The 23,311-nt window shown below is 56.9% G+C and overlaps 1 protein-coding gene across 10 annotated transcripts in view; it reads right to left on the reverse strand.

Moving 5' to 3' along the window:
* The window catches only part of CACNA1E (calcium voltage-gated channel subunit alpha1 E), a 129,658-nt gene that overhangs the window by 76,693 nt on the left and 29,654 nt on the right, over positions 1-23,311 (reverse strand). For all 10 annotated transcript variants that reach the window (XM_032117415.1, XM_032117413.1, XM_032117421.1 and 7 more), the window contains 3 exons: positions 12,504-12,770; positions 3,950-4,055; positions 3,405-3,544 (listed from right to left, as the gene is read on the reverse strand). In XM_032117415.1, the coding sequence (XP_031973306.1) occupies positions 3,405-3,544; positions 3,950-4,055; positions 12,504-12,770 (513 nt within the window). The remainder of the gene's footprint in view (positions 1-3,404; positions 3,545-3,949; positions 4,056-12,503; positions 12,771-23,311) is intronic.

Raw genomic sequence — 23,311 nt, forward strand, 5'->3', positions numbered from 1 at the left:
ACCCTTCTTCTTCCATCAAATATGGTGTAGGACAAAGCAGGCAGCTGTAGGGTCCTTGTTCTCTATTCCTAATGGCACCCAGGGAGCAGGGAGCTCATGCTCCAGTTGCTGGTGGCTGAAACTCTTTCAGCCTCACTTTCTCAGGACCACCAATTAAAAGGTCTCCAACCTTCCACTGTCATTTCTGACCATTTCTGACCCATTGTCCCCTTTTTTGGTCCAGGTCACACTGCATTAAGCAGGTCACAAGTCCAGCTTCAGCACCCAGCTAGCTCTGAGACAAGGGGAGTGTCCCCAAACCCCAGGGGAAATGCAGATGTTCTCCTCGCTGGTTCTGCCTCACAACGAGTAAAGGTATTTTATGCACACTTTCAGATAAAATTATTTTTAGCTGGGGGAGAACAGGCTGTTTTTTCAGGCAGCAATGATGATTTGGAAACCACAGGTTACAAAAAGAGCAGGTTTACAAATGTGACTATTAGTTCCCCAGTGGAAGCTTTAGCATCAGGGAGTTTTAGGTGGGCGTTGATTTCCACTGAGATGAAAAAAAAAATTGATTTATTGACACAAGAAGCAAACACCAGTTGGACCCTAGTCAGTGCCATCCACTCCTGCACAGGGTCCCAGGAGGCTGCTCATGGGAGAAGCCCCTCATTAGGGTTATTTACTGCAGGGAGAGGGTGCAGAAAATCCCACTGCTCATGGAAATCCCAGTGTGGTGTCTGTGACCATGATGCCACCCAGACTAAGGACCTCTCCCATCAGATACACAGCAAAAGTAAGTCCAGAAAGGAATAGTAATACCCTGTGTCACAACTGGAGGGACAAGGGCCAGCAAATATGATGCTGAGTCCCTCAGGGATGGATCCTGGGGTGGGTCCTGCTCACATGGATGTTTTCTCTGGCCCATCATGGGATGCATCAGCATCCCAAACCCACTGAGCACACCCTGAGGCAAGTGTTACCCTACTCTTCTGATGCCCACAACATCCCCTCCAACACAGCCACAGCCTCTTTATAAGCCACAACGAGATCCCCACGACCACCAAATCTCACAGATCTCCATCCAGACACTTCTATATTCATCAAGCAGAAAGTTTGAGTCCGCAGAGGCGATCCCAAAGCCGCCGGTCGCCCGCACACATCCCCCGTGCGGGCTCCACCGCCCGCCTTATGCAACCGACACAGAGCGAGCCGCCAAGTGCAAACCTTCTCCCACAAGCTGTTTGCAAGTCATTTGCCAGCCAAGGATTATTTGCTGCAGGAATTTGCCAATAATTCAGCAGATTAAACAGGCAAGAGTTTCTTGCATGGGAAGCGCAACCGTGGCACCAGGGAGCAGCAGATTTGGCAGCACCCCAGGGCAAAAGCAAGAGCTGAACAGCACAGAGAAGCCCATGACCTGGTCCATTGACCCCAAAACCAGGCCAGGGTGAAAATCCGTGGGTTGCCTCCTCCACCCACCACACAATAGAATTTGCCCCAACAGGTCGGTGAGGCCTTGCCAGCAGGCACTGCTGGGGCAAAGCCAGCCAGTGAAGGGGCATTCCCTGGGGAGGGTTCCACTCTGCTGGAGCAAACATCAGGACACCAGGGGGACGACGGTGGGCAAGCAGACACTGGAGGGCTGTGCCCCATGACCGGCAGTCCTGGGGGAGCATGGGTACCTCCTGCCAGGGAGGCCAGCGCGGTGCTCGCAGCCCTTCATGGACAATTGATTCCTTGGCACGGGGCCCGGCTCAGCCCGGCACCGAGAGGAGCTGGCGAGGCTTCTGCGAGTGAGTAATTGCCGAGCGCTGACTCAGCACCGGCTCGGGTACAGCCGCTCGCCCGGAGAGGTCCCTGGTGAAGCCCCTCCTCACAGCCCAGTGCTTCCCCCTGACCCACGCCCCAGAGGATGCCTGGGTTGGGATGCAGGTGATGGGCATTTCCCAGCCCTTCCCGCACACTGGGCCCAGCACTGCAGCTGCCCCGTGAGGCCGAGAGCCCCTCTTGTTGCTACCAATGTGTGTCCCATGCTGTCCCCAGGAATGTGAGCACCTGTCCCCAGGGATGTGAGCACCTTTGCCCCGCCCAGGAGCCACAGAAACCTCCCCATGAGTCACTTTGCAGATGTGGGAGAGCAGCAGCCTGCCGTGCGAGGGCTGCACCTCCCACAGGCCGCCTGTTTGCTGCCCACCAGAAGCATCACCCACCGCCAGCACACCCTCCATTCCCAGCTGACATGGTCCCACTCCCCAGTGAGGCCATCCGGGTCCCCATTGGACCAAGGGAGTCAAAATGTACCAGACCACGTTCTCCTCAAGCCTCCTCTCGGGCACAGTCTCAGCCTGCACCTCTCCACCACGGCCAAGCAGCACCCATCACCACACCCCATCAGAAGCAGGCTCAACGTTCCCCTTCCTCCTCCAAATACCCAAACAGGTGTCACATCCCACGTGGTGCCACCACCCTGCAAGCCAAGAGTCAGGCCTGTGCAGCAGGAAGCTCTGTAGAGACCGCAGGCATCCTGCCTCAGTTTCCCAGCCAGCCCTGCTGCTGCTCTGCACCCAGCAAAGCTCTCATGGAGCACTCAGACCCACAGGCACCTCCTGTTTGTACGCATCAAACCAGCTCCTCTGAACATCCCATTTCCATCACCAGGCAAAAAGAAATAGCCACAATGCAGGCCCCATCTGCCCTCCACACAGAGGGGCCCAGAGAGTCGCCCCGGGGGGCTTCTGCTCGAGCTGACTGCCAGTGTTGGCTAACACAAGCCTAAGTGTCCCTGCTTGTTTCTGTGTCACCAGGACAGCGCAGCAAGCAGGACTCAAATCTGGGCCACGTCCCTGGCAGGTGACACCACCAGTGACACAAGCAGCACCCGTGAAGCTCTGTGTGCTACCACCCCCAGCATCACTGCTGCATGCTGGGATGATGAGCAGCATCGCCTGGGAATGTGACCCGAGCCAGACTTCATTTCCCAACCCCCAGCAGCAAGGCAAGCCTGCAAAGTGCTTGGGAAGGCAAGAGAAGAGATTTTCCCCCTCCCCATGTAGGGTTTGACCAGAATCTCTCCCAGATCACATCCAGTCACTTATCAGGTCATGCCACCACCTTGTCCTCACTTTGCCTTGTATTCAGGTGGCTGACAGGCCACCAAGTGAGAAAAGCTAGACATGGTGGCCTCAGAGCCAGCCCGACTGCTCCTGTAGGGAGCCTTGTCCCACCATCAGTGACCACAGCAAAGCCAACACAGCATCTCCAGCACAGGGAACCATCCTCCCCTCCCTCATCAGGATGAAGAAACACCACTGACAACAGCAAACCAGGGTCTTTTCCCGTGTCCTGGAGCTCGTGTCCTTGCCAGGACAGGTCCTCAAGCCCAACCAACTCCACCACCGGCCCCACAGCACCCGACTCACCCGCTGAGGACCACAATGAAGTCCATGACGTTCCAGCCATTGCGCAGGTACGAGCCCTTGTGGAAAACGAACCCTAGGGCCACGATCTTAATCCCAGCCTCGAAGCAGAAAATCCCAATGAAGTAGGGCTCCGTCTTCTCCTGCCGGAGTGAAATCAGTGACCCAGTGAGAGGGGGAGACTGAGCAAACACAGCACCAAACATTTCACATCGACCCAACTCACGTCCCATCCCACCTTCCCCAGAACCATCATCTCCTTTGGGACTTTTCCAGCCCTTTCTCAGCCAGCAGCAACCTTGGGAATAAAAAGAAGGTTTGCCCAGTCCTTCCCTACCCCTTTTTAAGGGGCCTAAACCTTCCTGAACCCTTTCCATAGAGAAGAAATATGTTACAGCAGCCCCAGGAAGGCTGGAGAAGCAAGTCCCAGAGGAAACCTCCTGTCTGGCCACCCCAAAATCAGGAGAAATTGCCTGGTAGGATTGGGTGGCTGCTCACCCCCCAGCCCACCAGTGCAGGGCAGAGAGGGATGGACATGGGGTACTCACTAATCTCCGTGACATGGGCGTCTTGTCATCCTCGGGCAGGTGCTGCTCCAGGGCCAGCACGATGCAGTTGGCAATGATGGTCGCCAGGATCATGTACTCGAAGGGAGTGGAGGCGAGTTAAGGAGCAGAGAAGAGGTGGGTGGCACCCCCAGCCCTCCATCCCACCCTTCATTTCACCTGCTCAGCCCCTGCTGCCCACACGGGAACCTGCCCACACAGCCTGCCTTCCACCTCCCGCTGCTCCCACCTTGCTGGTGTTTGGAAATGAGAGGGGTGACAGCCCCCAGGACCTTCCTCTCTGGAGACCATCTGGGCCTCATCACCTCCTTCCCGACTTCACGGGACATCAGCCTGCAGTCTTTGTTGGGATGAGAACTCCCATGGGAGAGAGATGCTACTTGTGCAGGGAGCCCAGAAGGTGGACACAAGGCCCAAGGTGGGACAACCAGGCTGGGCTTTGCCTGGAAGAAGGTTTGGCATGGTCCTTGGCACTACCAGGGAGGCTTCTCCCTGGCATGGTACACTTCTGGGCAGGGCTTACATGCTCCTGCTTTCCTTCTCCTTTCCATCACAAAGCAGCAAGAGATGGGGCTCACAAAGGGGAGACGTCACAAGGTGTCAGCAGCCCCTGTCCTAAAACATCCCCAGGGGAGGGAGCATCTGCACAGCCTGAGGAGGATGGGGCATCCCTCGCAGGTCCTGGGGGTCTGACCTGGGTCAGTCTGCCCTGTGGCCTTGCCAAGCACCCCATGGGCAGCAGGATGAGCCCAGGTGGCACTGGGAGCTGCAGAGCACGTGACTGAGCACTCGCAGCTCAAGACACTGATGGCACCTGGGTCTGAGCTTCAGTTCAGGCAGGGTGGAAGCTCCCCGTGGAGATATCCCAGCTCAGCCACACCTCAGCAAGACCCCAAGGGGCAGCAGCACCTCATCAACAGGATCTGGCTGCACCCTTATGAGCATCCTAAATCCTACAGCCACGTCTAGGTCTTACACACCCTTCCCTGGAAGCAACCCTGAGCCAGGACAAGTGGCAGCAGATACTGGTGTCTGAGGACCTGAGAAAGGGAAGGGCAGGTTGACGCCCAGGAAAGCACCCCAAACTCAGCTCCCTCCTGCCTTTTGATTCATGGGATTGAGGCAGGGACACGGAGCTCTCTCCTGCCTGGCCCACTGCCGAGCTCTGAAAACAAAGCACTTCCAAATGACAGGATGGCCATATCTTTCCAACTTCCCATCCATCTTTCCCAATTCTTCACAATAAAAGCCCTGTTGTCCTCAATAACAAAATGTGGAGCGATACAGCAGCAGGCAGCACACCCCTGCTTCCGCTTGCTCCGTGCCAAAACAGCTCTATTAGTGCCACCACTGGCACCAGCAGCCACCCTGGGAGAGGACTGCCACTTTCCCAAAGCTAGTGTCTGTGGAAGGGGGATGTGATCCCACCTGGGATGGATTTGCCCATAAAGGAATCATCCCCACTCCCACCATTCCAAGTCGGCTAAGCCCTTTCCCCACCACACCAGGCTTCTCCAGACCCAACACCCTCAGGCTGACGTTTCAGGCAAGGAGGTGTCCAACGCCCGTCCCATCAGGGGTGATTTTGTCTTTTGGCCACCAACTGCAGTGAAATGCTTTCAACCAGTGGCCCTGAGCCCATAGGCAAGAGAAGACACCCCAGTGCCAGCTGTGAGCATGGGAAATGGGAAAGCATGAAGTGACCCCGGCAGCAGTGATGCTGTGGCAGACTGGCAAGGTAGGAGCAGGGATGGGCATGGAAGCAGGTGCCCAGAGAGATGGCCAGGAGAGGCAGCCAAGGAGAGCCTGAGGGAGCTGGGATGTATTTAGCCTGGTGGAAAGAAGAGCCAGGAAAGATTCGGCCAAGGCATTTAAAAGGCCACTCAGTGAAATTAATGGTCGCTAAATTAGAGGCAAACCCAAAGGGAAAGGCTGCAGAGCTCCCTGCTGCCGGCTCGGACCTCGCTGCCAGCCAGGCACGGAGCAGGAGCAGCTCCCTGCGCTTGGGGAGGGGGGCCAGACTCCAAAAGTTTTCCTCTGAGGCTTAGCACAAGTGAGTATTTCACTGCATGGCTTCGGCAAAGGCCACGTCCCCTCCCTGCTACCCACCTGCGGCCGCACGCTCCAGCCGACCGCGGCGCTTGGCCCTGCGCCACCAGCCTATTTGGGACCTTTTGGTACCATTTTCCTGAAAGTCTGCGAGCAATTAGCACCGGCTTAGGAGACAAACAGCGTGTTAGTGGGGCGGGGCAGCAGCTCCCCAGGCACCAGGCACATTTGCCTAGATGAGAAGTGTGGGAACGGCGCGGAGAGTCCGTCTGTCTGCCCAGCATCCCGCACTGCTCCCTGCCACAGCCACTGTTCCCGTGGGAGAGACACCCAGGTGGGGAAAACCCAACTGCTCCAAGCACAGCAGCGTGGGAGCCCTGCTCAGAAGTGCCTGGGGAGCTCAGAACACCTTGCCTCTCTCTTTCCTTGCTGGCTCCAGCCTCTGGTTCAAAGCACAAGGACAATGCACATCTGCCACACCCCTGCACAGGACATACTCCCGCTCCACCTCCAGCAAGTGCAAGGCGTGGGGGTGAACAGATATCATGGAATCAAGGCGTGGTTTGAGTTAGAAGGGACCTTAAAGACCATCTCATTCCAACCTGTCATGGACAGGGATGCCTCCCACTAGACTGGGGTGCTCAGAGCCCCGTCCAGCCTGGCCGAGTCTAAAAGGGCAATCGCTCCCCAAAGCGCTGACCTAAGCATGAGGTCACTGCCAAAAGTGACTCTCCAAACCCCACTGGCCCGGTTTCCCGCAGAGCTGAGCCTGGGTTATCACATCCAGAGCTGCGTGAGACAGCGATCCTGTGGAAACCAGCCCCCATAGCTCCAGCTGTGCCAGGTTTTGAGGGACCAAGAGGAAAAGAACCTCCCAAGGGACAGCAGAAACAACTGGCTAAACTCAGGGATAATTTTATCCCCACTCTCCTGCCAAGCAAGCATCCTCCCAGTCAGGACTGGAGTCCACTGGACAATCCTCTATCAGTGCTTTGTTTTCTCCCACATCAGATGAATAATTACACAACCTTTCAGCCACCCAAAACGCAGAGTAGCCCTCGCCCCCCTCCAAGCCCAGTAATAAGAGCCCATCTCCCTCCAGCCTTCTCCTCCTCCTCCGTCTGGCTTCTCCTGGAGGATCATTAGGGAGCCGATAAAAATAGGTTTTCTTATTGATTTATCTCCTTTACCCAATGCTCTCTCCCCTGCACTGTTGACTTGTTTCCTTAGCAACTCAGCCGATCCCCGTGCACGCCACACCTGCAGCTCCACGCTTGCCTCACGGTGCCTTTGAGGTGGGGACAGCGACCCCAGACCATGGGGGCATCCCCCAAGACCACCTGGAGCAGGCACTGTGGGCTAACCCCATGCCTGGAGCTGGAGCTCCTTGGCAGGTCTGTCAGGGAGGGGTTTGGCCACCGGCAGATCCCTGCTTCCAGCTGTGACCTTCCTCTTCACCTTCCTCCCCAGCCAGAAGCCCAAACCAGCCCACCCAGAACACCCATCTTGCTAAGGCAGAGAGTGTGCCCAGCTCCAGTCCCTGCAGATGGATTTATGGTGCTGATGGGACATTGACACAATCTCCCCAGGAGGCTGGACACGAGATAAATCCCTCCCTGGATGCAGGCAAGGACGGGAGCTATGGAGAGCTCCCCTCCATTCCACCACTTCCCAGTACCTTCTCCCCACTCCTGGGCAGGCAGAGGGGGAAAGAGCAGAGGAGCCACAGGAGTGAGGCCACGTGGGCCTTGGGGAATCCTACCTTCCAGTGCCACCAAAAGAGCAGGGACAACTTAACCCCTGTCCATGCCTGCATCATCCAGCCCAATTCCAACACCTCCTAGAAAGTCATGTCTCCATTTCCCACCTCTCCCCACACTTCCCTGGGGACCTGCTACTCTGAGGGGCTTTCCCTGCTCTCCTCAGGTGTCAATGAGAAAATGCCTCAGTTCCTACACCTGTGGACTTCATCTTTCTGATCCCATCGCAGCACTGCTGCCTGTCCTGCACAGACATGGCGTGACAGGAAGAAACATCCACATCTTCAACATCCCCACTTAGAATGCTGCAATCTTCCTCCTCTCAGCTCCACACTGCAGCAGGAAAGAGAGCACCTTCTCTCCAAGGCTGTTTTCACAGAATCATGGAATGGTTTGGGTTGGAAGGGACATTAAAGGTCATCCGGTTCCATACCCCCGCCACGGGCAAGGACACCTTCCACTAGACCAGGTTGCTCAGAGCCCCATCCCACCAGACCTTGAACAATTCCAGGGAGTCCACAACCTCTCTGGGCAAGTGAGGTTTTTGGTTTCCAAGAAAAAATGAAAGTGCCAAGTAGAGCAAAGCCTGTGATGGCCCTAATTCAACTCTGGGATTCCCCATCCCCACAGTACCTCCCTGGCTTGTCCCTGAGGACACAAGGGATTTTCCCCCGCTGATAAGACTATCCATAGAGCTGTGGCCCCTCTTGGCTGTCTCTGTCCCTGTGTCCTGCCACCCAGCACTCCCAGCCCATCCATGCTGGGAGGGGGTGGACAGAAAGTGATGACCAGACCCCAGATCCTCCCACTAGGCTTTGAACACGAGCCAGCTGCCGTGTGTCTGCCACAGAGAGGCTCAGGAGTGTGAGCACGGGCTTGGGTTGTGCTTGTGTCCCTGCACAGCTGTCAAGGAGCACCCAGCCTGCCTCAAATCCCACTGCACGGACACAGGAGACCACGCTCACTCTCTGCAGTCACAGCTGTTGCTGCTTCCGCTCCACAATGCAGTGGTTGGGTTTCCATCAGGGGTTAAACCAAAGGCAGTGACAGCCAGGAGTCCAACGGGGCAGAGCTGCCCACACTGCTGCCGCTCCCGTAGGGATGCGGGATGCAGGATGTGGGATGCCTGCCTGCCACGTGCAAACAGCTCCATGGAGAAGCGTCTCCTTCTCCCCCACCTCACCCTGGAAATCAAATCTCTCTCCTCTCCTCCTCCTTTTTTTTTTTCTTTTTTTTAAACAAAAAAGGACCACATCATGTGATTTTCCTGCCTTAACATCAGTTTTTTAACTTTGGTTGCCACAGCAACAGGATGCAACTTGGCATCACCATGACAACAGCTGCCTCTGTTTAAATTCACCATCTGACAGGCAGCCTCGCTCTCCCCGGCTGTCAAAAAGATGGACCTGCCATTACACCTACTCGCCCCTCCCAAAAAAAAAAACCTTCTAAAATCTGATGAATGGAGGGCACAGAAAACAGCCTGGGAGGGGTGGGGGGGAAAAAATCTTCTTGGGGAGTGCAAGGATGGAGCTGCCCAAGGATGGCATGACATGGCTTAGGCTCTTCCCTTGGGAAGGCAAGACCTGCCGGAATTGTGGCTGGGGAAAAGCCAAGGTGCAGGAGATGCTTGGCCAGGTGGGCTGTGACATCAGCAGGGTCCCTGAGGGGCAGCATCAGGTCACAGGGAGAGTCATCAAACAAACAATTCAGGCACTCACAGGTGTGCTTCCCATGGAGCAAAATCCCCCTGACTGTTGGGATGGGGATGTGCCCTGGGGCTCTGAGGGCACTCCAGCTGCTCTAGTCCAGCCCAACACAAAACTTGGTCCTCAAAGGGGCCGAGATAGATGAAATCCCTCACTGCAGGGAGCAGCAAGGTCCTGATGGACATCTCCTTTCCCTGCCGCACTAGGGGTAGGTGCAATGGACAGCCTGCAGCCAGATGCTGTCCTTGGGGACACAGCCAGAGCCACACAATGTCATCTGGCCTTCCTGGGGCGGGAGAGGGATCTTATCCAGGTCAAATGTGATTAAGCGAATGAGGAACGGAGCAGATATAGATGAGCTGCAGCCCATCTCATGTACTAACTGAATTGGAGCCTTCCAGGCAGCCAAACAAATGAAATCAGGGTGAAAGGCCTGGCCATCAGCAGAAGGAGAGCAGGCAGGAGGACAAGGCTGCGTTTCTCAAGGAGAAGAGAAGGAGATGTTCCTACAGCCAAAACAGCTGCCCCAGAGTTTAGGCAGGACCAGCTTTAAAAGAGCAGCTCCAGTGAAGGCAACGCACTGGGCTTTCCAGTGAGGAACTCGGCAAAGACTTGCCTCCCAGGGAGCTGCATCCCAGTCCCAGTTGCTCGTATTTCTCCTCCTTCTCCTCCATGCATCATCCCTATTTACACTGGGAAGCCAAACTGCAGAGGCTGCTGGTTATAATTACACAGTTACCCAGCAGATATCCAGGCCTGAATCACCAGATATTTTTAGCCCTATTACCTAGTCAACTAGAGCTGGATGAAGAAGAGCCTTCACTCCTCCCTGTGCTCCTCTCCAAACCCCTTAGCTTTCCTTGGAGCTGTGCCCACCCTGACCCACAGCACCAGGACTGGCCCATTGCCCTCCCAAGGCCAGCAGCTCCTACTGACCATGGCCAAGATCCAATGCTCTCCTCCCCAAAGTACCCTCGCCCAGGAACAATGCCATGGGCTCCAGGCCAGGCAGCTGAGGTACTCACATGTTCTTCCTGGCCCTACCAAAAGGCTGCCTGTGCCAGGCTACAGCTACAAGGATGGAAACAACTCGCCCGGCCAACCTAACCAAACACATCCCCAAAAGGCCTTGCCCGTTCCCAAGCCCTCAAAACTCCAGTGGTGCAGAGGAACATCCAGGGTGGATGAGTTTTTCTTGGAAAGAGATGGCAGCCAGGCGGGGGATAGGCAGGAACACTCAGCTCCCGCGCCTGGAGCACGCCTGTTCCCAGCACTCACATGGGAATATGTCACTTACTTCTGGAAAAAAAATACAAAATGAGCCCATCTCCCTCATGCATTGCAAATTCCAGGGGAGAATAATGCTGGGGAGTTTTGCTCGTGTGGTGGTGGAGCTCCAGTCTCTAGGAGACGGCGGCTGCCTGGAGATGAGACATCACACCGGCACGGGACCCCAGCCCACGCCGGGAGTGCCGGGCCAGCGGCAGCACCCCAGATCCTTCTGGCTCCCAACAAAAGCCGAAGGGACAAGGGCCCTCCCACACCGCGCTGGAAAAGCACATGAATAATTTGGCATATTCTGGAAAAGCAGGCGGCTGGCCTGGCTGCTGCCCTGCAGGGCTCCGTGCTGAGCCGCCACGTCCCCGAGCTCGCCACCGCACCAGCGCTCCTGCAGCCACCCGCCCGGTGGGTGCTGCCAGGAGCGGCAGATTCAGGGATGCCATGGGGAATTCAGCCCCTCTAAGCTGGCCCTTCGTGCCCAGGTCACCCCCTCGAGCCTGGAGATGTCGCAGCTCCCCAGGCAGGACCAGTTCCTGCTTGGCAGAGGCTTCACCTGACGTGTTGGAGCCGCAAAGGGACAATTCCCCTGCGATGCTCTGCAGGGTGGGTGACCTGTCCTGCATCCCCGGGCCTCACCAGAGGCTTTCCCCGAGGTACCTGTTGCACCAAACCACGGCATTGCTGCCTGGCACCAGGGAAAGCTCTCCCGTGTCCGCCAGAGGGGCCGGGAACTCAACCAACAAGTTGCAGGGAGAGAAAGCGGCAGCAGCGGGAGCTGCATGGAATCACTGCTGCAGAACACGGCACAGGGAGGCTCCTACAGCCAAAGCGTGGCCACACTGAAGTTCTCAGGCTCAGATCCTCCATGGGGGCAAAGCCCAGGGGATGTCTCAGGGGGCAGCAGGCATCGAGCCCAGGTTGGTGTGGGGCTGAGAGCTGTGGCGCTGGGCAGCAGCCAAGGCGCCCAGGGGCACCCACAGGGAGGGTGGGAGCAGAGAGAGGTGTGTGGGGAGGCATGAAAGGATGGAGGAACAGGGGAAGGAGCAGGGGAGATCTACACCCTCCACCCCGCCCTAGGAGAGGGGTCCCTGGGATAAAATCACAGCTCCCCAAAGAGGGCCACGGGGCACAACCGGAGGTTTCCAACATCCTTCCCTCTGCCGCAGGGAGGGGGCAGCCAGTTCCCAGAGCCACCATGGGGGGCCGGGGGCTGCAGGGCGAGGATGGCTGTGCCCCTGCCAGGCGCAATCTGCAGCAAAGAGGGTACACACAGGAGGGACAGAGGCACCACCCAGCAGGGACTGGAGATTCATGGGCTCCCAGGTGGCTCCGGGTGGGGTGGGGTGACAAAACTCCACAAGACATCGAGGCATGGAGAAAAGGCCACTACCCCCCCACCTCCCCAGGCACACACACAGAGCATCCCAAAGCATGCAGGGTTCATCTGGGATCAGAGCTTCCTCCTTGCCACCATGGGAGGCTAATAAATCCAAGCCTCAGGAGGGGCTAGGGGGATCCCCGGGGGGAGAAAGAGCTCGGTTCCTGTCAGGAGCAGGCAGGGAGCCGAGGACAGAAGGAGAGGCAGCAATAGGGCGAGGAGAGCATCCCCAGGGGCCGGGGCACCCCTCTCCGCACGCCTTACCTGCCCGATAGTGCCGCACGCACGTGTCCTGGGCGGCCACCGAGGCAAATCCGGGCAGCAAAAGGGGGGGCTCGCAGGGGGTGCAGAAAGGATATGGCCAGTCGATGAGCTTCTTGGCATATTTCCTGACTATGTTCTCTTCCCCAAAGAGGAAGAGCGATCTGTTGACGGTGAAGCAGTTCTGCCGGACAGGGATGGGGTTGTACAGAGCCATAGTCCGGGCTCTCTGCGCTTTGGTTTGCTTGAAGGCTCCAGGGCTCCCTCCCGCAGGGGCAGGAGCTCCTTGCCGGCTCCGGTTCTGGTCGGAGCCCCCATCTCCGGAGCCCAGCCTGCCGGCCACTGCCTCCCCAAAGCGAGCCATCCTGGAAGAAAACACACAGGTGAGCCAAAGCAGCAGCACCGAGGCGGCGGGGGGGGCGGGGGGTGGGAGAGAAGAGGGAGGGGGTTGCGGGGCGCAGTCCCAACCACAGCCCCCTCCTCCTCTCCGGGTGATGCTCAGCTCCGTCTCTCCTCCATCCCTCCGGGGGAGCAGGGACCCGCGTGGAGGAGAGGAGGCAACCTGCGGCACCGGCTCAGCGCCTCGGGCACGGCATGGGGGGCAGCCGAGCCTCCAGCCCCCAGAACGGCCACCCGGGCGGGCAGCGAGCTCTCCTCCGTGCTCCGCGGAGGCCGCAGCCGCTCGGTCCCTAAGCACCTTCCCGCACGAAGCAAGGGGTTAAACCCAGCCACATCCTCCCCACCGCTCTGCCTGCAAGCCCAAACCAGTCCCTTTTAACCCCCCCCGCCGCAGGGCGAGCAGGGAACGGGCACGGGAAGGGCAGGGATCCAGCTCCTTCCAGCTACCCCCTCGCAAACGAAGACACGATTCGGAACAGCACCCAGCGCAGCCGCCGCGGCCGGGGGAACAGGTTGCAGCGCGGTCCAGCCTAGTTGGAGCCAAGTGTCCAACTCCTTCCTCCCGACTCCATCTTCAGCATCCTGCGGGAGCCTGGCCGCCCATCTGCCGGCTCGCTGGGGCAGCGGGCGGGGGCGGAGGGCTGAGCCCCCGGGCAGGCACCTGCGGCGGCAGGGATGCCCAGCCCTTCGCTGCCAGGGCAGGAGCACGCAAGGCGACGTCGGCTTCCCGCAGGAGCCGGGCCACAAAATTAAAGGCTGCCGCGCCTCTGCAGCTCGGGGACAGCTCGCTTTAATGAAGTCAGTGGCAACACAGGCGCACACAAGCGCGCACACACGCACAACACGCCCGGCTCGCTCCCTCTCTCCATCCAGTGCGTTCTTTTGGCAAGCACGGGAGCTGCCGCAAAGGAAAATCAGAGGCGAGGGGTGGGTCTGAAGGGAACAAAGGCAATGGGGGAGCCCCCACCCTGCCAGAAGCACACACACCCCCCCGCCCTGGCTGCAGAGGGCTTTCCAGCACACGAGTGCTCCTAGGTGAGTGGCTAAATTGGGGAGCAAGGGGGGGGGCTCCCCTCCCTGCATCCCCCCCACCCCACCTCAGTCCGCACCGAGCACCTCTCTCTGGACACGTGCATCATCCTCCCCCCGTCCCTGGGACACTTCGAGGCTCCCGGCTCCCCCCCGGAGCCGCCCGATGCCAGCGGGTGCCCGGGAGAGCCCTCCTGCTCCCTCGCATACAGATGAGCCTCCACACCTCAGTATCTTCCTTTTGACACACAGCGTTGTCCGGCAGAAACAGCAGCTCATCCAAGAGGTGTAAACAACCGGGCTGGATGTGCCTCTGCAGCAGCTTCCATGTGGGGGTGTCTCTGACCCTGCTCCCCCCCAGACACCCCACTAAGGGCAGGGGACTGGGGACACTGCTGATGCTACAGCCATGCGTGTGCCAAGGTCACCCAGTGAGGGGGCTTCCTGCCCACCCACCCACCTTTGGGGAACCCGCCCTGCCCTCCTGGCACACACAGGGTACCCCCAGACCCCCAAAGGTGTCCCCAAGCCCTCTGTAGCCACCCGGCAGGGCAGGACACAGCACACCCTGTGAGCTGTTCACACCCAGGGTCCCCTAACCCTCCCACTGGACCCCGAGGCCACGGAGCTCCCCAGGGCCTGTGGCATTTGCTACCTGCCTTTCCCACAAGCAGACCACCCACAGCTCCAGCCAGCAGCACAAGTCACCCTGTATCCCTGTCGTGCTCTTCCCTTGTCCACCCCACCCACAACCTGCTCTGCAAACACAGTGGCCGCTGCCCTGTCCCTCACACCTGGCTGTGGGGCAGCCAGGAATGCTTGAGGCGCTTAAAAAAAAAAAAAAAAAAAAAAAAAAACCACAAGCTCTTAATAACATAAATCATTAACTCACTTGGGCCAGGGCTTCCCCCTCGGTCCAGCCTGGCAACACCTGACCAGGGACTTCCCCACTCCACAGGCACTACAGTGGCTGAAGGGCCACAGGGCTCATTTTTTGGCCCAGGCTCTCATGGGTGCATTGCCAGGAGCCCTTGGGCTGGCTAGGTGATGAAGAGGAAGGACCAGGTCCTCCTCAGCAAGATAACAGAGGAGTGCTTGCAAAAAGGGTTGTAGGATCATTGCCCCAACCTCAGCCAGGCACTGAGAACCCACCAGCTCTCCACGACATCCAGCTGCTGCATCCCTTCTCAACTCCCTCCTTCCAATTATCTTTATAACCAGAGTGGGTTACCTGGGGAGTTTTCAACAAGTCCCGGGCTGCCTTGCTACCACCCTGCAGCACAGAGTCAAGCAGGGGTGCACAGATCCCTCCCAAGACAGGCTGCCAGCCAGCCAGAGTGACCCCGGGTTTTCATTCCACTAACAACAGGCAAGGAGGTGGCCACAGCAGCTACCGACTAATTACAGTCCCTTCGATTCAGCCCAGGCAAGACACTGCCCTAAACAAATCAATTATTATTTGTGGCTCACCCCACCTCCTCCTCCTCCCCACCGCCAACGAAGCAGCAGCAACGATGCCTCTCTTCCCACCTTTCAGCCCTTTAAGCCACTGTTAATTAAGCCCGAGGCTGGGCCGATTGCCAGGAGCAGATCCTCAGCCTTGCAGAGCTCCTGCTTCTGCTCCCCCCAGCCCTCTCCCATCCTTGCCTGCACAGCAAGGCCCCACCCAGCCGAAATGTTCAGGCTCGGTGTGGTACCCAGAGCCTAAGGAGGATGGGGAAGGATGGACCCTGCACTGCCCCTGCATCCCCTGCCTGGCTCAGAGCAAGCGGCTGAGGGGGAGGAAGGCAGCCTTCCTCCTCCGTTCGCTCAAAGCAGGGATGCACCCCTTACCTGGACACTTCTGCTGGGGCACTGGGCTGTCCCCTGAACCCGGAGTTTGCTCTCGCCTGTACTCTGTGTTCATTGATGCAGAGCAGAGTGCAGGATGACCCCGCTGGGAGCCTTGCTCTGGCTCAGACGGTGCTAAAGGATGGGATATTTATGAGAAAGCAGCTCCTTAAGAGAAGATTGAGAGCCAAAAAAAAAAAAAAAGTCTCTGGCTATGCCAAGAGATGCAGGCTCTGTTTCCCAGGATGTTTATTGCCGTTCTCATCTTGACCCTCACCCAGCACTCTGGGATCTGTGAGTCAGGGAGAAGTGTGGCTGATGCCTACATGATTCAACATGGCACAGGGATTCAGAGCCAGCTCTGTGGGGCTGTTTGGGTTTTTGTGAATGGAGGAAACGCGAGAAGACAGGGAACAGTGGGTGCCAGGACAGGAAGGCGCTCAGGATGCACTTGGTTTTGCGGAGATAGGCTAACACTCCTCCGGTCTCGAGCACAACTCTGAAGAGGAGCAGCTGAGGGAGCTGGGCGGGGGGCTCAGCCTGGAGAAAAGGAGGCCCAGGGGAGACATTATTGCTCCTGAAAGGAGGCTGTAGCAAGGTGAGGATTGGTCTCTTCTGTTAGGCATCAAGTGACAGGACAAGAGGAAACAGCTTCAAGTCACACCAGGGGATGTTCAGGCTGAATATTGGGAAAGGTGCCTTCTCCAAAAGGGTTGTCAAGCCCTGGCACAGGCAGCCCAGGGAAGTGGTGGAGTCACCATCCCTGGAGGGATTAGAAAGATGTGTAGATGTGGCACGTGGGGACGTGGCTGGGTGGTGGCCTTGGCAGTGCTGAGTTAATGGACTCGACGAGTTTAGAGACCTTTTCCAACCTAAACGATTCCACAGTTCCATGATTCTCACACCAGTATTGCCATTCAAGTCCCCTCCTTGCTTTTCCCCCACGTCTCCCCGCCACGCCACCAGCCCTGCACGGCAGGACATCACGGGAGACACGGGGCTGTCCCCTCCCGGGTGATGCCGAGCCCCTGTGTCACATGCCCCCAGCCTCCCCCCCGCCGCGGGGCCGCTGCCGCCGCTCCGGCATTGCCATCTAGCGGCAGCTGTCCCCTCCCTGAGCCCCCCAGCCTCAGGCAGCAGCCCGGGCCTCGGCTGGGCTCCCCCCGGCTGGCCCCTTCCAGCGGGATGCTTGGATCAGGCGCAACCCCCCCGCGCAGTTCCCGCATCCCTGCGCGCAGCCTCCGGCTCAGCCCGGGCACCCCGAAATCTCCTATCTGTGCATTGCTGGCTACGGGCACCAAAACCACCCAGGAAACAGTGCTAAAAGCATCCTCTGCCAAGCCCCGGGCTGCTCAGAAAGCCAGAGGCTGCTCCTCAGCTTGGAGAGAGCGCCAGGCAGGGAACAAGTCCCTGAGGAGAGGCTGAGAGCTGGGGGTGTTCAGCCTGGAGAGGAGAAGGTTGCAGGGAGAATTTAGAGCCCCTTCCAGTGCCTAAAGGGGCTCAAAAGAGCTGGAGAGGGACTTTGGGCGAGGGCATGGAGTGACAGGACAAGGGGAAATGGTTTCAAGCTGACAGAGGGCAGGATGAAATGGGATACTAGGAAGAAAATCTTGACTGTGAGGGTGGGAGACACCGGCACAGGGTGCCCAGAGAAGCTGTGGCTGCCCCATCCCTGGAAATGTTCAAGGCCGGGTTGGACGGGGTTTGGAGCAACGTGGTGTAGTGGAAGGTGTCCCTGCCTGTGGAAGGGGGCTTGGAGCAGAAGATCTTTGAGGTGCCTTCAAACTCAAACCATTCTATGACTCTAATGCAGCACAGCCAGGGTTTGGAGTGGGAGGACAGGCTCTCCCTCCATGACTGATATTCCCAGGAGCTGTGATGGACTGCACTCATCTTAGAAAGTGGCTTTTGGCATCCCGATTTATTTCTTAAATAAGCTATGCTGAGATGAAAAAAATAATAAAATAAAAGCATCAAATGAAAATCATCTGCGGTGGTGCTCTGGCCAAATTTCAAATTGGGACTGAGTAGCTGTGAGTCAGAAGTGTGTTTATAACCATGCAGGAATGCAAGGTTTCTTCCAGGAACAGTTTCATTACCTGCTGGATTAGAAGGAGGATGTTCTCCCCACTTGCAAAAGAAAAGTCCTGCTGAGCCGAGCACGTCTGCAGCAGCAGCGAGACAGAATCCCTGGGCTGGAACTGCTCACCTGGGGACGCGGGTGGACAAGGCCTGAGCAGCTCCAGGATGGCATCTCTGGAGAGGGGCACCACACCAGCCTCTGCCTGATGCTCATCTGTGCAGATGTTGGCAGCTGTGACAGCGGCCAGGACAGCCCTGATGGCATTTCTTGTGCCAGCAAAGCCCTGCAGAGGCTCGGCACCACCTCACAGCAAGGCAGCTCTCACCCGGAGCAGGGCAAGCGTTTCCTCTGTGCCGTCTGCTCCCACTTTTTCCCAACAACCTCTCCAGGACGTGCCTTCCCCAGCACTGACAGAGATGGGCACCATCATCCTCACAACCGCCAGGACATGTTCCCAAACACCAACCCAGAGGCGGAATTCACAAGGTCAGCACTGGGATTATCCACTGAAGGATCAGAGGGCTGGAAGAGAAGTGAGAGACAGAAAATCTCACACCAGGCTGTAAATTCTGCCTCCAGATTTAAGTCACTGCCCCACCCTCCTCTGGCCCTCGGGCTGCAGCAGCCACTCCAGGTGCCACACAGCAGCTGGGGCAGGAGGACTTGGATGTGTGAGGCTGGCAGTGGAATTAGCTGCACAGTGCCATGAAACATTCCCGCATTCACAGCCACTGCTGCTTTAATTGCCAAGGCCCATGAGTCCAATAGCCAGCCTTGGCATCTTCAAAATCAATAGGAAACAATATTGTAAAGCTCTCTTTTGCTGGGATAAGGGAATAATCCTCTGGGAAAGGAGACTTTGGTGGTTGCATCTCCACCCAGACAAGCTTTTGCAGGTGATGGAGATAGAGAAGAAGCAGTGCCAGAACAGCTCTTCCCCAGCCTTCCCTCTGCAGCCCCTTCCAAGACCCCAGCTGCAGCACACTGTGCATTCCCACCCTAGGGATTCTTTTTCCTAACCTCTCTACAAGTGTCTGCTTAAAACAATCCAGCCCAGAGCATCTCTGGTCCCACTTCTTAAAATGCCTGGCAGTTCTCAGCTGCCAAGCAAAACACAACACGACAAAAACCTGAAGCAAAATGCCACACAAACATGAGTGTAGCAGGTCCCAGTCAACGCTCCCAAACCCACAATGTCATCCCATCACAACCCATCAGGGCCCACCAGCCTCCAGCTGCCCGAGGGGTGGAAAGCCAGGGCTGATTAGCCACGGCTGTTTAGGGAGCATCCATCCCTTTCCCTCCTCCCCAACATGCAGATGCTCCACAGTGATCTGCAGTGACATCTTTTGTGCAAGCAAAGGGAAGACACATTAATGGTGTCTCCACAAGTCGGGTGGGATGTGAGAACAGGGATCAGGAGCTGTGTACGATCTGCTTCTTGTGATTGCCCAAGTGTTCTGTCAGCACAGAGCGCAGCCTAGCACCAGGTCCTGCTCAGGTGGCCGAGACTAAACTCCTCACATGGCTCTTGAAAATACCAAAAGTACCCAAAGACACCACAGACCCTTCAAGCTGGGTGTGGGACCACACTGCATTGCTGTGGGACTGGAATAGCTCATGCATCAGAGCTACTGATGAAGCAGAACGTTGTTGAATCTTGAATTAAAGGTGGATTTAGCAACCAAATTGTGGAATCACAGAATGGATTGGGTTGGGAGGGACTTTAAGGCCATCTAGTCCAATTCCCCTGCCATGAGCAGGGGCACCTTCAACTAGACCGGGTCGCTCAGAGCCCAGTCCAACCTGGCCTTGGAATGAAGGCAGGCTGGGAGAAGCTTAAAGGACAGCAAAGGAACCTCCAGTCCTGGGCACTTCTGGGGACACAGTAGGGATGTGCATCCAGCCCCACAAAACTCACAGGAGTTGATTTCGGTGCTCAGTCCCACTCTGTCACTGTGAAGCTCAGAGCTGGCGCTGACCCACCTGCACCGGCTGCTCAGGACTTTGTACTACCCAAAAACACTCCACCAAAACCAGGAGCCACCTTTGTGGGTGCATTACAGCTCCCAAACCAGCACAGGGGGGTTGCTGACACCTCAAGCAGAGGCAGGTGAGACCCCATCACCCCCAAACCACTGAGAAAAGGGACAGTATTGCTTTGCCCCAGTGCTGGCTGCAGGGATGCTTCCCCCAGCCTGACACTTCCTGCTCTCCCCTCTCCTACCTAAACACCCACTCCAAGTGTTCCTGGCAACACAGCGCTCCTCGGGCTGACTCTGCCTCAGGCCAGGAGGCTTTGTGGCTCAACTGAAGGGCCCTGGAATAATCACCCATTAATAAATTGCCTGGAGTGCTCTGCTGCCTTATTTAGCTTTTCGAGCCAGTCTCCAATTAGCATTTGCAGTCACATCCTGGCTGCTCTGGGCAGGCGTGCAGCAATCCCACCTCTCAGGGAACAGCTATCCACCCTCCTCGACTCTGCCATCACATTAAAGTGAGTTTCCATCCCCACTTCCAACCCCCAAATCCCTCTACACAACCTCTCCCATCAACCAAAAGCTGTGGAGCATCCCAGCCTCGCACTAAGCGAGCTGGCAGGAGGCGAGATCACACCTCTCCATCCTCCTCCGTCTCAGACCGGTACAGCTTTGGGCAAGGCACTTCCAGAGAGGTCCGCTTGAGAAGATCCAATGGGGGAAAAACATATGAGAATGACCCTGCCCAAAACATTGGGACTGAGCAGCATGGATGAAGGGAGACCAAGGAGAGGAGGAAGGGATGGAGCAGAGACCCAGGGGGATATTCCCCTTCTTGTCACCAGAGCCCTGCAAGAGCCAGGCACCAAGCTGCCAAACTTCACATGTGTGTGGGAACACGCCCAGAAAAGACATCCCCAGAGCCATCCATAGACAGCCAACAGGAAAAAACTTATTTCTAGGCTGTCAAAGGGTTGGAGAGGAATTTCTAAAAGCATTTTTGCAACCGCTGCACTACTCAAAGCAAAAGAAATCCCCCAGCATCCTCATGACCCATCTGGCTCAGCAGTGTTAGCTCCTGCCAAAGCCAGCAGGAGATTTTCTCCTCCTTTAGATCTCCTCTTCACGCCTCCAAGAGGCAGGTCCATGCCTGAGGACTATCCAGTGCTTTCTCTGATCCTCTGCCCACCCAGCAAGGCTCAAGTTGGATAAACACAGCAAAACACCCACTCTCAGGGGGTGGGATGACAGAGGAACCTCCTTCCTTCCTTCCTTCCGGCTGCAAATACCCTCCCCAACAAAAAGAAACCTGGACCAGAAATCCACCAACTCCATCTCCAACCTAATGAAGCCAAACTCAAAGGCTCAGCTTTCTCCAAAGCCACCCTGCTAACAAACAGGGTGGCTTTGACAAAGTGACATTGTCAGGACAAGCGCCAGGAGAAGACGGAGCTGTTGAAAAATTTTTCCAGCAGGTCTGAACTTGCACTGAGCAGCTGATGCTCAAGACAGCCAGAGAAGCCCCATCCCTGGCAGGCAGCCAGGAAGGAGATGCTGCTTCCCTCTTCCAAACCTGTGAAAGAGAAAAGGCCAAAGAGCAAAACCTCTCTCCGAGAGCTACTCAGTGCTGGGAGGTGTGAAAAAACGTCCTCCTTGCTGCAGCGACAGGCAGGCATCAGCTCAGCAGCCTCCGTGAAGGCAAACACCCTCAGCAGCCAAGGCTGAGCACGGCTTCCGAGATTCCTCAATGGGAAAAGGTTCATTGAAGAATTTTTAGGCTTAATTCTGCCTGAGAAAATGCACGGGAAAGGCAGTTACAGCATATCAGGTGCTGCCTCACAAGCTGGGGGGAAGTGACTCCTGTGAAGCTCCTCTGATGACAAATAAAGGAGTTGGGATTTGCAGCAGAGCTCATGGAGATGACGCAGGTTTCATCACAGCATCATCCACCACAGTGGCATGTTCCAAGCTTGCAGGAAAGCTGCTTCCCATCAAACAAGCTGGTTGGCATCATCCAGGAAAGGTGAGACAACACCAGCTTTTTCAGGTGTGTTTTGAGAAGGACAATGTCCCGCTGATCTCCCTCCCGACGGCTGGGATAAGCACCACAACGTTTTCCCCAGTTAAAAGCAAGAGCCATGCTGGAGTGTGCAGCACCAGCCCAAAACCAGCCAAGCAACAGGAACAGAGATATGTTTGGGGTGACCCACGCACCCACAACCCTGGGCTGAAGGATGGGAGCCACCTTTCCCACCGAGCACACGAAAGGTAAGCGGAGACAAGCAGAGCACCTCTGCCCTCTGCTTTTCTAGGAAAGATCTCAATATTCCAAAGGCTTCTCTGGGAAACCATGAGTCCCATTTTGAAAGCTGCTTTAGTACAACTTCAGGGACTTCCCTGAAGTTTTACAGAATCATGGAATGGTTTGTGTTGCAAGGAACCTTAAAAATCATCTCGTTCCAACCCCCGGCCGTGGGCAGGGATACCTTCCACCAGACCAGGCTGCTCCATGCCCCATCCAGCCTGGCTTTGGACACCTTCAGGGATGGGACATCCACAGCTTCTCTGTGCCAGGGCCTCACCACCCTCAGAGAAAATGCCCTTTTGGGAGTGCGCAGGGAGACGTCTTCTATATTTTAAAATGCAAAACGTTGAGTTAAATTAAAAATAAGTGATTGTCTGATCAAACTAGATACCTCCTGAGGTCCCTGAATTGACTTACTACGCTGTCATCCCTGAAATACAGTGTGCGAGGGGCAAGGCAGGTACTGCACCTTAGAAACTGACTGTGGTAAATCACATTAACCCTGCAAACTGGAGAGGCTGGAAAGCACCTCTGCCACAAACACCTCCCAGCCAGCACGCAGCCCCCCATCTGAATCACACAGGGACAGCTGGGGGCTGCCTGGGAGAGGGGAAGAGGTTGAATTATTCCAGGGGAGGGAAGGGACGGGGGTGCAAATGAGCAGGGAGTATCAGAAGTTTCAGTGCCTGCAGGCTGCACCGCGTGCTCGCCAGCGCAGGGAGATGCTAAAAACCAGAGACTGCTGAAGCAGAGGGCTGTGCTGCCATCCAGAGGGACTTCAGCAGCCTGAAGGAGCAGCAGAGGAGCAGCATGGAGCTCAGCTTCACGGGAAACACCAAGCCCGGCACCTGGGGAAGAATGACCCTGTCCATGCTGGCTGGGAAGGGGCTGGGCAGGGAGAGCCCCGAGGGACCTGGTGGCCACCAAGCTGGCCCTGAGACAGCACTGTGCTCTGAAAAACAGTGGGTCAGCAGCCCCCTGGGGTGTGTTAGGCAAAGCCAGTGGGTCCAGGAGGTGGCCTGTCCCCTTCATGTAGCCCTGGTGACATATCCAGAGTGCTGTGCCCCACAGGACAGGAGACAAGGGCTTGCTGGAGCAACTCCAGCCAAGGTGACTAAAGGACAGGAGCTGGAAGAGCTGGGGCTGCTCGCCCTGGCTGGAAGAGGCTCAGTGAGGATCTGATCAATGCACAGAGTACCTGACAGTGGGGGAAGAGGCAGAGCCAGGCTCCTCTCTGTAGCACCCAGAGGCTGGACTAGAGGCAACAGGCACAAACTGCAA

The sequence above is a fragment of the Corvus moneduloides genome, chromosome 9 (genome assembly GCF_009650955.1).
Source record: "Corvus moneduloides isolate bCorMon1 chromosome 9, bCorMon1.pri, whole genome shotgun sequence".
NCBI lineage: Eukaryota > Metazoa > Chordata > Aves > Passeriformes > Corvidae > Corvus > Corvus moneduloides.